This window comes from Hemiscyllium ocellatum, chromosome 8 (genome assembly GCF_020745735.1).
Source record: "Hemiscyllium ocellatum isolate sHemOce1 chromosome 8, sHemOce1.pat.X.cur, whole genome shotgun sequence".
NCBI classification, from domain to species: Eukaryota; Metazoa; Chordata; class Chondrichthyes; order Orectolobiformes; family Hemiscylliidae; genus Hemiscyllium; species Hemiscyllium ocellatum.
The window spans coordinates 36,590,517-36,606,919 of NC_083408.1; the positions used below are offsets into that span (position 1 = coordinate 36,590,517).

Here is a 16,403-nt window from a genome sequence, read left to right on the forward strand (position 1 = left end):
AAAACAAGCAAGTTACTCAATAATTCAGCAATCATTTAATATCATGGCACCCAAGGAGGTGTTGGGATCAGTGAGCAAGTACTTCACCAGTGCAATAGGTTTAAAGGGGAGGTGGAGAACTTTAAGGAGGGATTTTCAGAACTCCAGACACTGTTAAGCTGAGGGAAACTGAAAATGAGCAGGTGCCATTGGTGGGGTGGGTGTTGTTTGGTGTGGTGTTGTAGGGGGGAGTTGTTGGAAGGATAACGGAGGTTACAGGGATGGCAGGGGCTGAGAACACCAAAGAACTTAAAGATAAAAAATTGAGAGGTTTAAAGTAGAGGCATTATTGGACTGGGGTCCAGACATCAGGAGGTGATAAGGGAGTGGGACTTGGTATGAATCTGCTCTCCATTCTGTGAAAGGCAGAGCAGACTCAAGGGGCCAAATGCTCTACTCCGAATCCCATCCGAATCTTTGTCAAGGTGATTGATTATTACTGAATTATATTGATAAATTGATGCCAACTATTCAATATTTTATTGATAAAATGGGAAATGATCATTTGGGCCTAAGATTTGAATCCTCACTTAAAGATTAGACTTACAGTGTGGAAACAGGCCCTTTGGCCCAACAAGCCCACACCGACCCGCCGAAGCGCAACCCACCCATACCCCTACATTTACCCCTTACCTAACACTACGGGCAATTTAGCTTGACCAATTCACCTGACCCGCACATCTTTGTGACTGTGGGAGGAAACCGGAGCACCCGGAGGAAACCCACGCAGACACGGGGAGAACGTGCAAACTCCACACAGTCAGTCGCTTGAGTCGGGAATTGAACCCGGGTCTACAGGCGCTGTGAGGCAGCAGTGCTAACCACTGTGCCACCGTGCCGCCCAAATCTCTGCCACTTGTTCTCCTCAGAAGCTGAAATAGGCTATTCAGCCCCTTGAACCTACACCACCATTCAATTACGTTTGGCTGGGTGGCTTAACTCCATTTACTCATCTTTGTTCCCTGATATCCCAAGAAAAGTCTATCAATCTCCTGAAAACTCACCTGACCCAAGCAAACGCCATTTGGGGAAAAGTATCCAAATTTCTGTCCTTTGGTCAGAAGAGGTAAAATACATTACCTTCTTATGGGATCTTTCTCTTTCTCTCATTCTCTCTTTATCTGTCTTTGTTTCTCTTATTCTTTCTCTCTCTCTTTATGATCTACCTTTACATGTAGCTTTACCCCTTTTATCTTTCAATCTATCTGTATTTCTTTCACTTTTAATTTCTTTTTTCTCTCACCTCTATATCTTTATATCTATGTCCTATCTTTATCTCTTTACCCTTCTCTTTCTCTTTCAACTTATCTCTTTCTCTTTTTATTTATTTTATCTCCTTTATTGATTGGAGCATTGAGTACAGGAGTTGGGAGGTCATGTTGCAGCTGTACAGGACATTGGTAAGGCCAGTTTTGGAATATTAAGTGCAATTCTGGTCTCCTTCCTATCGGAAAGATGTTGTGAAACTTGAAAGGGTTCAGAAAAGATCTTCCAGGATGTTGCCAGGGTTGGAGGGTTTGAGCTGTAGGGAGAGGCTGAATAAGCTGGGGCTGTTTTTCCTGGAGCATCGGAGGCTGAGGGGTGACCTTATAGATGTTTATAAAATCATGAGGGCATGGATAGGACAAATAGACAAAATCTTTTCCCCGGAGTGGGGAGTCCAGAACTAGAGGGAATAGGTTTAGGGTGAGAGGGGAAAGATTTATAAAGGACCTAAGGGATAACTTTTTCACGCAGAGGGTGGTACATGTATGGAGTGAGCTGCCAGAAGAAGTGGTAGAGGCTGGTACAATTACAGCATTCAAAAGGCATCTGGATGAATATATGAATAGGAAGGGTTTGGAGGGATATGGTCCAAATGCTGGCAAATGGGACTAGATTAATTTAGGATATCTGGTCGGCATGGACGAGTTGGACCGAAGGGTCTGTTTCCATGCTGTACATTTCTATGACTCTCTCTTGCTCTCTCTCTTCCCCATCTCCCTGTCCTCCAAAAATGTTCTGATTTGTTTCCTGAACCCAGTCCCCATTTTGTGATCTTCCCATTGCAATGGTCTAAATCAGAATATTCTAGAGCAGTGACCTGTTGCAAACGCTCCCAAAAATGTAACAAATGCTTCGCTGCCTGATGTTCTGCACTGCGAATCCCACCAATTTTGTAGTGGTCCATTGATAGCACTTGTTCTCCAAATGCTTACCTATCACTGTGTATGTCTCTCCTTCAGATGTGGATGAGTGTGAGTTGTTTCAGACAGGCCGACTGGCTCGGCTCTGTGCACATTCTTGTGTGAACATGCCAGGTTCATATTATTGCACATGTCCCTCCGGATATAACTTGCAGGACGATTCACGGACCTGTGAAGGTAAGCAAACCTTGTCCACATACCCAGCTATCTGTTATTATTTATATAACCCACTATTTTGCTTGAGGTACCTCAATGCTTCCTACCTCAACCCAAATGTAACTAACTGCTCCTCATGCATTATCTCCTTCATTATTGCTTCTACAGATATTAATGAGTGCATGAGCAATCAGCACAACTGTACCAGGGAGGAGATTTGTATAAATATACACGGGGGATTCCACTGTGTCCGCCCCGAGTGTCCAAAGTCTCGCCACAATGCCAGCTATGTAAAAACATCACAATTGTAAGTTCTGGCGCTTTTAAAGGATATCTCTTTTAGGGGTAAAGTGGGACTGGCATCTGAGTATTGTCTTTCAGTGGCTGGACATGAGGACATAAAGTGAGGATACCTTTGAGCAAACCCATGTGTCTGCAACATACGGGAGGAGAGACACGTTCACCAGTGGAGGCAGAATATCTGAACCACTCGAGCCCCAGTCTGGTGCTACAAGAGGGTGGGAGGAGGGAGAAGAAAGAGAGATGAGCCAAGAGCCTTATTCTATCCGCAGTTATCAAGCAAACACCTCTGTATTTATCTCCAGTGTGCAGGATATTATAGTATAAGCTGAAGCATGATGTAGTCAGGATCCAATCATTCACTGACAGTTTAATATAAAGTCTTGTATTTTCAAACTATCAGCTACAGATACCAGTATCACCACAGATACTATAAGTATTGAGCACGATGGCTCAGTGGTTAGCATTGCTGCCTCACAGCACCAGAGATCCGGGTTCAATTCCCGCCTCGGGTAACTGCTAATGTGGAGTTTGCACATTCTCCCCATGTCTGTGTGAGTTTCCTCCGGGTGCTTCGGTTTCCTCCCACAGTCCAAACATGTGCTGGTTAGGTGAATCTGCCATGCTAAATTGCCCATAGTGTTAGGTGCATTTGTCAGGGGTAATTGTGGGGGAATGGATCTGGGTGGGTTGCTCTTCGGAGGATTGGTGTGGACCTGTTGGGCCGAAGGGCCTGTTTCCACACTGTAGGGAATCTAATCTAATTTGGGCTATTACTGCTTACTCTTTCAGTAACTCCTGTAATGGGCCAGACCAGAACCCCTCAAAACATGTTAAGAAGGTAGTCCACTAGACCCTCATTTTAGCGATAGATGTGAAGTGCCAGTTCCAGATGTGATTCGTGTGGTCAAACTACTCAATGTTAAGCAAAACAATGTGAGAGTTAAAATTCCATCAAAAGAAAGAGGAATTTGGAATAACGTAACTATTGGAAAACTTAGCTGAATAGCAGATACAGTACCTATTTCTAATTAACTGTTCCAATATAATAACATCCCATAAGCACACCCATCAGCAAAAAGGCAAATTCAAAACAGGTTCTTACATGCAGTTTTCCAGTCCAGGAGAAAGGAACATCAAGAGAAAATTGTAAGTGTGGCAACCAAGAGACATTCACTGAAGCTTCCACTTGAGACCCCAAAAGCTTTTGAAGTTACTGAAACACAACCTCAAAACCCAGAAATCTGGCTCTGTGAGAGCTGGCCACGCCCATTCAGGCTGCTTCCATTGAGACAACTTTATAAAAAAACTAAAGGTCTCATAAATTGTTTACTTTTTTAGAGACCTCTGCCTTACATCCTCTTCAAAACAAAAACGCCAGGACACAATAGCCTTTTAAAGTGACAGCATAATCGCTCTCCCATATCCCTTTGCAGGAAATTTCAAAGTTTGCGCACGGTACAAGCTGAGAAGCATCACACACTGTGAGGTGGACTGTGCGGAATTTCAGATGGACACTGACAGTGGCAAATGAGGCACAATGCTGATGAGTGAAGTGACATATTTTGGTAGAAAAAATATGGAGAGATGATATAAAATAAAGATACTAATGTAAAGAGTGTGTAGGAGCAGAGAGACCTGGGTAAATATATATTATAAAGTCAGTAAAGGTTGCAGGACACTTGGACAATGTAGTGAGTAAAGCACACTGTGTCTTGGATGTTATTAATAGGGGTTTAGCGTTCAGGAGCAACCTGTAAGGATACATCAGATACTCATCAGTTGCAGTATTGGTCAATAATTGGTCACCACATTTTGGGAAGGCTGTGAGCATTCCAAAGATGAGAATTATTAGTTATGCAGATAAATAGGAAAAGTTGGGATCATTTTCCACAGACTGGAGAAACCTAAGAAGAGATTTGATTGAAGTTTTCAAAATCATGAGAGGTCTAGACAGAGTAGAGAAGTAGAAATTCTCCCTGATGATCAGGATAAGAGGTCACAGATTTAGTAGTTTGCTAAAACAATAAATGCAATGAGAAACAACTTTGTCACGCAACAAATGGTTTAGGTCTGGACTGTCTGGAAGTGTGGTAAAGGGTAGCTTAAATCAAGAGGATATTTAATAACTATTTCTCTAGAAATAATGAGCAATGTTAAGTGGAAAGGTTGGAAGAACAGCTCTAGGTCATGGTGTTCATTCTGAGAGGTGCCATGATGGGCCGAAGGGCCTCCTGCACCATAACAATTTGGTGATTCTGAATCTTCTTTAAAACAGTTGCTTTTTGCCTAATCCTCTACAAAGTTCCCAACCTTTCTATTTTGTAGCACAGGCCCCTGCAGAAGTACATTGGAAAGTGCTGTTACTTGCAGCCCAGCTTGCTGCTGTATACATGGAGAATATATACCTGAAATGTTAAAGTCTTTCTTTGTTCCTGATCCTTACATTTTTTTTTTCATTTTCATTCCAGTAAATGTGAGAGAAACCCCTGCCTAGTGGAAAACAAGTTGTGTGCAAACGCTGCATACTCCATTACTTTTCACTACCTGACCTTAACCTCCAACCTACGAACCCCAAGGGCCCTGTTCCGGATGACCAGCAGCCGATTTGTAGGCGATACCATGCGCTTCAGTATTGTAGGGGGCAATGGGCAGAACCATTTCTCCATCCAACGCTCAGACAGGCAAACAGGGGAATTGGTGCTGGTGCAGCCTATCCAGGGCCCTGCCACCTTGGAGGTTGAAATGGAGATGACGGAACTCTCTGGAAAAACAGTCCTGACGAAGCACGTCTCCAAGGTCATCATCTTTGTCTCACGATACAACTTCTAGACAACTTCAGCTTCTGTTCACTCTTCCTGTTTTTTTTTCGAAACGTGCAAAGATAAACTGTGTGTGTAACCAATAGAGAGTTAAAGTGCTTTTAAAAAATACTAGGATACCAAGCTACACAACTATACCAAATGTGCTATTGTCTTCTTAGGAGGAAGGGAAAAGAGTTTGGAGAACTGGATATTAGTAGAGGGGAGAGAGACAGTTATAATGAGATTTTAATACAGATAGAACCAAACATGTATTAAGGATCCTGCATGTGTGATAGGGCAATACCTTCACCTCATAAAGACGTCCTTCTCTTTGATTAACATTAGACTGATACTATAATATTGTTAAAGTGGGTGTGCTGTGGTTGATCCAGTTACAGCCAGCAGTGCAATATGCTAAGGAGACAAAGAATACATAATGAAAGGAAGTGATGCAATGTCACAAATTTTGCTCCCTCTCGCAGCCCCATGGCAAGATGAAGCCACAGCAACATGTTTCTTGAATATTGTTAATGCTTTCCCTCCCTCAGCAAACTCTGAGTATTCTTTAGCAGATCAGTGAGACCAAAAAGATTAAATGGTGGCAATTAGTGAAAGACAAAGTGTCATAGTCTCCGCCATTGCTGGAAGGTTTTGAGCAGGTCATTGAATCCAACTAATAGAAGTATGGCTGAATTAGTGCTGAAGGTTTACCTGATATCACTCTGCATTGGGTCTCACTGCAAAATCAAATATTGGTGATCTCAGTCCACTACTGAATGCAATGAATGGCTGTGCAGATGGTAACTTAGCCAGGCAATGAATTGACCAAGAGAAAACTATATATGAGGAAGAAATTAAAAGGATTGCCTACTTCAATCTGTAAAAGCTATAATTGAGCAAACTGAATGTAATAAGCGTACTCCATGACAATGGAAAATATCAATATTTTTATCAATGATCTCGGCAGAATTCTAGAGTACTGCAGCCTAACTAATCAGAGAGAAAACGTTTGTTGGAGTCTTCGATCTAGCATTGGATTATCTCTTGCAGTTGAGGGCTGCCTTTACATTAACAAAGGTAATTTAGCCGAGTAGGCAAGCTGAGCGCAGAAAACAAAATTAATCAGTGATTTGGGATGTCATAGAGTCCCAATAGTTTGGAAACAGGCCATTCAGGCCACCGAGTCCATACAACTCTCTGAAAAGCATCCCACCCCATCCCTCTAACCCTGCATTTTCCGTGGCTAATCCACCTAACCTACACATCTCTGGACACTATGGACAATTTCCCATGGCCAATCCAGCGAACTTGCACACCTTCGGATTGTGAGAGGAAACCAGAGCACCTGAAGGAAACCCATGCAGACACAGGAAGAACTTGCAAACTCCACACAGACAGTCACCTGAGGGTGGAATTAAACGCTGCCAGAGCAAACTGTATCCGAAAAATGATTGACTCAGTTATATATGAAAATGTAAAGCAGAGAGGTGGCTATACAAAAGCAGAAGAGGCAGGAATAGTGACCATGATCCACCAAAGATTCTTGTATGACAAGTCTCTTCTTGGCTGTGTGTCACAGCAAGAAGCTTGTGCCAAATAAAACAAAGGAGAATCCTTCATAAGATGACAAGATCCAAGAAATAAAGGATGCTAATGAGAAGGAAATGCCAATCCTCCTATAAATGTTGGAACCAGACATGGGAGTGCTGCTATCCTAGTGGAGGGAAACAAGATATGTTCTAAGTTAAACAGATGCAGTAGGTTTAGTTCATATTGATGGGGAAACATGTTAGGAGAAATGCTTCCTTGAGCCATCAAGAATAAAACTCCATGGGCTGGGAGGTATAGAACTCAGAGTAATAGGACAATTGAATGCAACCCTTTAATGTTGTGAGGGAAATTTACATGTGATATAAGGTTTCACATATCAGAAAGCTCATGTGATCCTAAACCAGAGTTGTCAACTCTAAAGCAGGAAAGTTTCTACTTCCTTGCATCTGATTTGCAGGATCTTGGTAAGCCAAGAAAATCAGCCTAAAATCTTTGGAGTTAGATTTCCATAGCGGATAGGAAAGCTGGAAGCAGTAGTCCACATCATGTCTTAAAATTAAACCCTTGTCCTCAATAAATTCCACATCCACTCTTGCGAAAGGGAAAGAAGTAAATTGACTCTGTTAAAGCAAGGTGTTATTTTACCTGTGACTGAGTTAACAAGCTAGATGAAAGATATTCGGTTAAGCACGTGAATAGGGAAGGTTTGGAGGGATAAGGGACAAAAAGGCAAGTAGGACTAGTTTAGTTTGGAAACATGGTCAGCATGGACTGGTTGGACCAAAGGGTCTGTTTCTATGCTGGATGATTCTATGACTCCACAGTGCTTGAAAATGGTAACCCAGTACCAAAACCTGACGGACCTATCAGAATCTGTATACATCCTACAGAATGTTGCTTTGCTCAGTGAAATGCAAAGTTCATCCTTTGTCAGTGTTGTCAGCAAAGTTGGGAAAGATTTCAATTTTTGCAAAAGTAGATACAATTTTCGTAACTACCTTTTGATACAGAGTGGAGGCAACTCACAAACCTTCATGACAATGTTTGGAAGGTTTTATTCCAGCAGATCACTTTTTGGCATCACATTGGTACTAGAAGTTGTCCAGAGGACACAAATGACTGAACATGAATGCATTTAGATGGATGGTGACCTGATCCTTGGAACCACTCAAATAGAATAACATACTAGACTTAGTACTGCAACACTATAACAAGCAGGACTTGCACTCAATAAGATTAAAATCCCTTAGCTGATTGTCAAGTAATTGGGCCAAACGCAGGATGCATCTGGTGTCAGACATCATCCATAGAGACAAAGACAATTGAGTTGCTAGCATCTCAGATTGTAATTGAATTTGAGATATTAGTGGGTGATGCAAAAACAAATTTGAAAGTTCTTGCCCAATCTCATGGACATCATTGCGAGGATGTCTTTTGAGATGGGGATGTTTATAGCCTATATTTTTTGTTGCAGTTACAGTCTCTCTACAGGACTGTAAGCTTTACTTTTTCAAATAAAGATTGATGGAAAGCATAGACCAATTTAATTTGCAAAGAGTAACAAGGGTTGAACAGAAATATACAGTGACATTAGGTGTTATATGGGCTATGAAATGTTTGAAAATTATGTTCCACATCTTCACAATACAGACAGAACATAGGAACAAGAGTAGGCCACTCAGCCTTTTGAGTCTGTTCTGCCATTCAATGAGATCATGGCTGATCTATGGCCTAACTCCATAAGCACTGTAGTTGCCTTTGGCCCATAACCATTAAAACCATTGCTTAACAAAACAAAATCTATCTCAGATTTTAAATTAACAACTCATCCAACATCCACTTGTAGAAGTAAGTTCAAGCATCTCCCCTCCTTCATTTATATGCAGCCACAAACTTTTATAGGTGCTCTTAAATTCTAAGGAGTTGACTAAAGTGCCTCCAAGTATAAGCATAAGATTGAGGATGGTGCCATTTGATGCAAAGATGGTGTATGTTTCAGGAAAGCAGTAGATTACAGCAGATACTTTGTCCTATATCCCTCTGGCAAGATCTGAACATGGAGCTGTTTTTGTTGAAGAAATGGAAATCTGTAGATCAATTTTTAAAAAAGCACACCGCTCCTCAAGCAAGAATTCAGCGATTGAATGAAAACAGAGATGTACAGAAATTTGAAGAATGTGCTTCTGTCAGTCAGTGCTGTGTCAAATGATGACCAGCACGCATATTGTGGGCAGCACAGAGGCACAGTGGTTAGCACTGCTGCCTCACAGCGCCAGAGACCTGGGTTCAATTCCTGCCTCAGGTGACTATCTGTGTGGAGTTTGCACATTCTCCCTGTGTCTGCGTGGGTTTCCTCCCACAGTCCAAAAATGTGCAGGTTAGGTGAATTGGCCATGCTAAATTGCCTGGAGGGATAAATGTAGGGGAATGGGTCTGGGTGGGTGCGCTTCGGCGGGTCGGTGTGGACTTGTTGGGCTGAAGGGCCTGTTTCTACACTGTAGGTAATCTAATTTAATCTAATTACACAACCCCATTCTCAGACAGCACTGTGATCAGAGAGAACGTCTCAGTAAAGTAGGTGATTAATACATTTATGATGAAAAATTGGCCATTCTGAGAGTGCTGAGACACAATATAGAAACATAGCAACATAACAGAGGGAGTTGACCATTCCATCCCTCGAACCTACCCCACCATTCTGGATCATGGCTGATTATCTATCACAGCACCATTTTCCCATGCTGTCCATATATCCCTTGATGTCATTAAGTATTGATTGTATGCAATGGTTGCTGCAATAACAACTGGGTCTGTTTGGTGGAAGGACTCCCAGGAACATTGGAAATAATTATATTAGGGTTTTATCAGTGCTACTAATCACCAAAAGATACAAGAACCATTGGTGTCATCTTCAGTTCCATCAAGAGCATGGGAACATCTTGGGATGGATCTCTTTCAAGACAGAGATAAGATGTTCTTGATTGTAATAAACCACAACTTCAGATGGATAGAAGTCAAGCAGTGAATATCTTCTCAACCTTTCCCCTTGTCTGAGGTGTGGTGACCCTCAGAGTAAACCATCACTATTGCCCTTTCGTTAATGAGAGAGCAGCGTTATGATCCGGTAGCACTATGGTGACTTTACCATAAGTGTTTGTAACAGATCTTTATAACACGTAAACAAACTTTTTAATCCCAGATAATGCTCCACAATGAGTTCACAACATCATGCTGATTCATCTGCACTATTAGCCAGCCAAAGCTGAAATAGAAATGTACAGTGAAATCATTGCTGATCACCAATGACGCAACCTAATATAAGATACTTGAGATACTGTTCTACACCAATCCAGAATCACCTAGCTCTACATGGGGAGAAAACTTAGAACTGCATTCTCGACACATATAACCTGATGACTTAGATAAGGCGAAGAAAGAAAAGAGATTGAGCATCATTCCAGTCAGATATAATAATTGTCACAGTGTGCCCAACCTGCTAGACCTCCAAGCAAGAGAGCCAGTGTGAATTTGACACTATGCTTGCAATGGACAAGAGGTGCAAGAGACACTACATCCACGATCTTCCCCCATTCAAGCACAATAGAGCAGGCATGCTTTACTTTCTGAACAGGAGCAATCTTCCACAGTCTAAGCAATGGTCAAGAAAGACAAATGAACTAGAGATGCTGCATTAATTGAGATATCCAGATGACAGCCTGCTTTCTGAAGTGGAGTTACCTCTCAATTCTGCTTCTGCCGAAATGAACTGGCACATTCACACGTAAGAAATGAACTCCGACTTGCCTCCAAAGGAGTTAAAAATGTGTTCAGGTAGACCTAGCGAAATGCGTTCAGGTATACCTAGTGAAATATGTTCAGGTAAACCTAGCGAAATGCATTCAGGCAAACCTAGCAAAATGTGTTCAGATAAACCAGTGAAGTGTGCTGAGCTAGACCTAGTGAAACGTGTTCAGGTAAACCTAATGAAGCCTGTTCAGGTAAACCTAGTGAAACATATTCAGGTAAACCTAGCGAAACATGTTCAGGTGGACTTTGCGAAACATATCCAGGTAAACCTAGTGAAACGTGTTCAGGTAAACCTAGTGAAACATGTTAAGATAAACCTAGCGAAACATATTCAGGTAAACCTAGTGAAGCGTGTTAAGATAAACCTAGCGAAACATACTCAGGTAAACCTAGTGAAATGTGTTCAGGTAAACCTAGTGAAACATGTTCACAAACCCATGTCAGTATAGTGTACTGTTTCACATTCAGAATCGGGCTAATGGAACGTTAGCGGTTACTTTAAAGGGGTTGGAGTAGGGAAGTCTTACTGCAAGTGTACAAGGTGCTGATGAGATGTCATCTGGAGTCCTGTCATTTGAGGCAGTTCAGAGAAGGAACGCTAAGATGATCCCTGGTCTGAGGGATTGACTTATGAGCAAAGACCAAACAGAGTGGGACTCTACTCATTGGGGTTGAGAAGAATGAGAGGTAATCTCATTGAAACATATAGAATTCTTACAGGGCTTGACAAGGTAAATGTTGAATGGACGTTTCCCCTCATGGGAGAGATTAAGACCAGAGAGCAAAATCTCAGAAGAAAAGGAGTGCCAGTTTAAGACTGAGATGAGGAGGAATTTCTTCTCAGTGAGGTTTGTGAGTCTTTGGATCTTCTCGCCACAGAGAGCTGTGTGGTGGAGTCCTTAAATTTGTCTAAGGCTGGTAGATACTTGATCAGTGAGGGAATCAAGGGTTACGGGGAAAATGCAGGAAAGTGGACATGAGGAATATTGGATCAGCAATGATCTCATTGAATGGTGGACAAGGCTAGAGGGGCTGAACAGACAGCTCCTTTTCCTATTTCCTGTGGTCTGACATAAAGGAGAGAGGAGGGAAAGGGGTATGGGGATAATGTCTCTGCAATAATATTCCAGAGGCACCATGGCAACTCGAGGAACTTAAGTTAACCAGTCTGGAATTAAAAGCTAGCCTCAGTGATGGTGACTTTGAAACCATTGTTAATTATTCAGTTCACCCTCTGAAATTGCCCCTAGTTCAGCTCAAGGGATGTCAGCGAATGTTGGTGATGTCATTGATACCTACATACCATGAAAGAATAAATTAAATAAGTCTCTCTAGTGTAAACACACTGAACAGAGTTAGGTAATTCTTGGGAGCAGGACATTCAGTTTGTCTCAAAGATGTAGTTGGTTAAAATAGGAAATGGAGATTGTTTTGAAGGTTGACAATGCCTGAAACTTTATCCAATGTCTATGTTTGGTCCTTTTCTTGTATGAACTATTTCATTTGTCATCATTAATTGAGCAAGCAATGTGATTTAGGTACTGACATCCTCAGTTCATATGGGATCAGAAGATATAAAGAAATTTATGAAGAAATTAAAGATTTTTAAATTAGATATTTTTATACACAATGTATTTCTTACTTCAGTTTTGAACTTTAGCTTTTTTTTGGGACATGATTTGTCTTGATGGATTATACTCAGTGACTGTAAACGATATTGTTTAAACCATTAAAGTATCTAATCATCAAACACAGAGTCAAAGTGAATCTGTTCTGGGGCGTGTAATCCACGACAGTGCAATTTGTAGACTTCCTTCTTCATTGGATATCAGACATGGCTCAGTGGCAGCACTCACCCTCAGTCTGAACGCCCAGCTCCACCCAATTATTTATCCATCAACCAATAGTAGATTGTTTTTGGAATATAATTGCAGTTTTGTGAAAATTATTTTCTCAAATCTCATGAAATAAACTTGAACAATAGTAAATACATTCACTTAAAGTTTTGAGAAGATTTGTAGCTCAGGTTGAGGTTCTGGATGTAGGTTTGCTCATTGAGCTGGGAGGTTCATTTCCAAATGTTTTGTCACCCTACATGGTAAAATCTTCAGTGGGTATCAGGTGAAGCAGTGGACATGATTCCTGCTTTCTATTTATATCTTTGGGTCGGTGATGTTATTTCCTGTGGTGATGTCATATCCTGTGGTGATGTAACTTCCTGTTCTTCTTCTCAGGTGGTGGTAGATGGGGTCTAACTAAAGGTGTTTGTTGATAGAGTTCCAGTTGGGATGCCATGCTTCTAGGAATTCTCCTGCATGTCTCTGTTTGGCTTGTCCTAAGATGGATGTGTTGTCCCAGTCGAAGTGGTGTCCTTCCTTATCTTTGTGTAAGGATACTAGTGAGAGGAGATCATGTCGTTTTGTGACTAGTTGGTGTTCATGCAGCAAAACTAATGTAATTTACAAAATACCGTGGAAGAACGGTAATAAACACTACATTGGACAAACAGGCAGAAAGCTAGCCACCAGGATACATGAACACCAACTAGCCACAAAACGACATGATTCTCTCTCACTAGTATCCTTACTTATAGGTAAGGAAGGACACCACTTTGACTGGGACAACACATCCATCTTAGGACAAGCCAAACAGAAACATGCAGGAGAATTCCTAGAAGCATGGCATTCCAACCGGAACTCTATCAACAGACACATCGAGTTAGACCCCATCTACCACCCCCTGAGAAAAAGAACATCACCACAGAAAATGACATCACCAACCCAAAGAAACTCAAACATATGAATAGAAAGCAGGAACCATGTACACTGCTTCGCCCGAGGCCCACTGAAGATGTTACCTAGTAGAGTGACGAAACGTCTGGAAATGAACCTCCCAGCTCAGTGAGCAAACCTACCTCCATGTTCACTTAAAATGAAAATAGTTCCTCGTTGTTAAATTATGAACTATGCAACTTCAACTAGTATTTCTACCTTTCTGAACTTCTTACTGCTACTATACATGTTTACTTATCTCGCTTCAACCACCATAGTCAACATTTGTTTAATGCACCCTTAGACATGCAGTTTCTTCTTCCCTCATCTCTCCAACACACACAAATTGCATTTGAGGATCACTACTAATGCGGAGCAAATGTCCCAAGGTGTAAGGAAAATGGAACCATAGAAAGAACATTAACAGGGGTGATCAAATGCTTAATGGAAGAGATGGCTATGGAAGGAAGAGAGGGAATTAGACAGATCACAAGTTTGAGGGTGGAATTTCATATACCATACGAATTTTTCCTGATTGCGGACTTCAGTACCACTTTGAGATTTATTTGCTTATTGATCACGGCTAACTCTTTAACATGAATCACTATCTATTCCTTTTTGTGAGATCTTGCTTTGCCAATCTTGACTGCAATGTTTCCTACATAACAACAAATGTTGTATTTCATTGGCTTTAAATAACATTGGGATACTCAAAAGGTGTGAGATATTGGAAGCTTTACTTTCTTCTGTCTGATCATCGCACAGGACAGTGCACTCCCCCACCGAATTGCAAATGAAACTTATACACTAACATATTAAGACATCTACAAGAGGATCGAAGACTTGGTTTAAAAGCTGAATTAATCCTATGCTGCTATAAACTGAAGATATATCTCATGAAATTGGTGATTATTTAACTTGGCCTCACTGAGAAAATGCATATCTTTATCTTTGCCTCCATACCTCACTTGCAAACACAACAACTTGTCTCCTGTATATTACTGTAGTATTATGATTTGACAGAAATATTATAAAATGAAGAAAATATGTTATGCCTGCGCTTGCTGACTCCTTAACTTAGCCTCTCAAAACTGAATTCCATTTGTCAATAGAAGTGTTCGAACACTGAGATCAGAAGAAACACATGGAAAATAATTTCTGATAGCTGTTAGTGGGATCTTGGTTGTGCATGTGCTCTACTTTTAAGTCATCAACTGTATGTGCTGGAGCATGACATCTGGATGTAAATGGTAATGTTATGAGGAGAGGTTGCATTTTAACTTGTAGGGTGATCTGATCAATGTGCTTAAATGCTAAAAGGATTAAGCAGGATAGGAAGTGACTATTTCCTAAGAAAGGACACAGTTTCAGAATTACAGCTAGAAATTTAAGGGCTGATAGAAAGCATTTATTTATGGAAAATGCAGAAGATTCTTCCAAACTACTCCGCCCCCCCCCCCTCACACACACCAAATGGACTGTGGACACTGGGATGCAGTTTGAACTTTCAAAACTCAGGTGGATTTTCATTGGCTAAGGGTGTCAATGAGTGAAAAGTAGGTCATTAGCACTAAATACAGATCAACCGTAATCTATTTGAGGAACTGAAAGGTCACCTATTTTCATATGATGCTTGAGCAATGTAGTGAGATTTGATATGAATACAGGCACTTTATTTAGTGAATGACTCATCTTAAAATGCACCAGACATCTTGAAATGCACCAGTGAGGAGGTAATGTAAGAATATTTTAGTCCAGGGGGAAGGGTATCAATGCCTAAACTTTAAATGACAGGTTTTCAGATGAATCTTTGATTTCCTTTCACACTGTTTTGAATTTACAGTTCCTTTCCAATTGAAATGTAGCTGAGCTGTTTGTCAAATACATTAGCAACCTCAATCTGATACTTCTTTTTATGGAGCTTTGAATATCACCCAGCCTTTTAGAAGACAAGAAACCAGTCTTTAACTCATTAATGAACTAATGGTTCTTTAATACTTGCTTATCTTCTCATAACTGGCATGAGAGCACAATATCAGGTGACACATATTTGTAAAAGACCAGCTTGTCTACCAAGTCTGCCGTGCAACCCCAATTGCCAGAATGGCATAACTGTGAATGTCTCTCGCTGGGTTCCTGTTCTTGCATAGCTTTAACATAGTTAATGTTCTTGCATTGTCCGCTGTTGTTCCTAATCTGTTCATTTCGCGCCTCTACCAACAGACTCAACATTCAGCCTTGCAATTATTTTGTAGATGTCATCTGCAAACTGACACTGCTGTAAAATAGAGTTCTTTGAAGCTATTTAAGTGGCTAAGATATGTTAAGGTAAGATCCACTATTGTTTCCAGGACCATATATCATCCACTATGAGATGGTATCCATTATTCTACATAGAATCCATCTGGACCTTTTGCTTAGATGTTCATCTGTAAATCACTCCCAAGTATATATTATTCTATATATAAACCATCTGAACACCTTGATTGGGTTGCAGTCTGTATTTCATTGCTAGGTATCCATAATTCTATATGTAAGCCATCTGAAATCTTTCCAGTTTGTAACTCACTCCAGGGATTGATTATTCTGTTTCTCCACCTACTAAAAACCTCCATTATGTTCCAATTTGTAACTCACTCCTGGGTATCTGTTATTCTATCTATAAACATCTGAATCCCTCTATTAGGTTCCAATTTGTAACTCATTCCCAGGTATCTGATATTCTATACATAAACCATCTGAACCCGTCAATTAGATTCCCATGTGTAAATCACTCTCCTTTTGATTAT

The 16,403-nt window shown here is 40.9% G+C and overlaps 1 protein-coding gene across 1 annotated transcript in view; it reads left to right on the forward strand.

Annotated features, from left to right (window-relative positions):
• Positions 1-12,551, forward strand: part of LOC132818115 (fibulin-7-like) — a 136,491-nt gene extending 123,940 nt beyond the window's left edge. Inside the window, exons 6-8 of the mRNA XM_060828812.1 lie at positions 2,265-2,402; positions 2,550-2,688; positions 5,153-12,551. Of these exons, the coding sequence (XP_060684795.1) occupies positions 2,265-2,402; positions 2,550-2,688; positions 5,153-5,513 (638 nt within the window). The 3' untranslated portion in view covers positions 5,514-12,551. The remainder of the gene's footprint in view (positions 1-2,264; positions 2,403-2,549; positions 2,689-5,152) is intronic.
• The last annotated feature ends 3,852 nt before the right edge of the window (positions 12,552-16,403 follow it).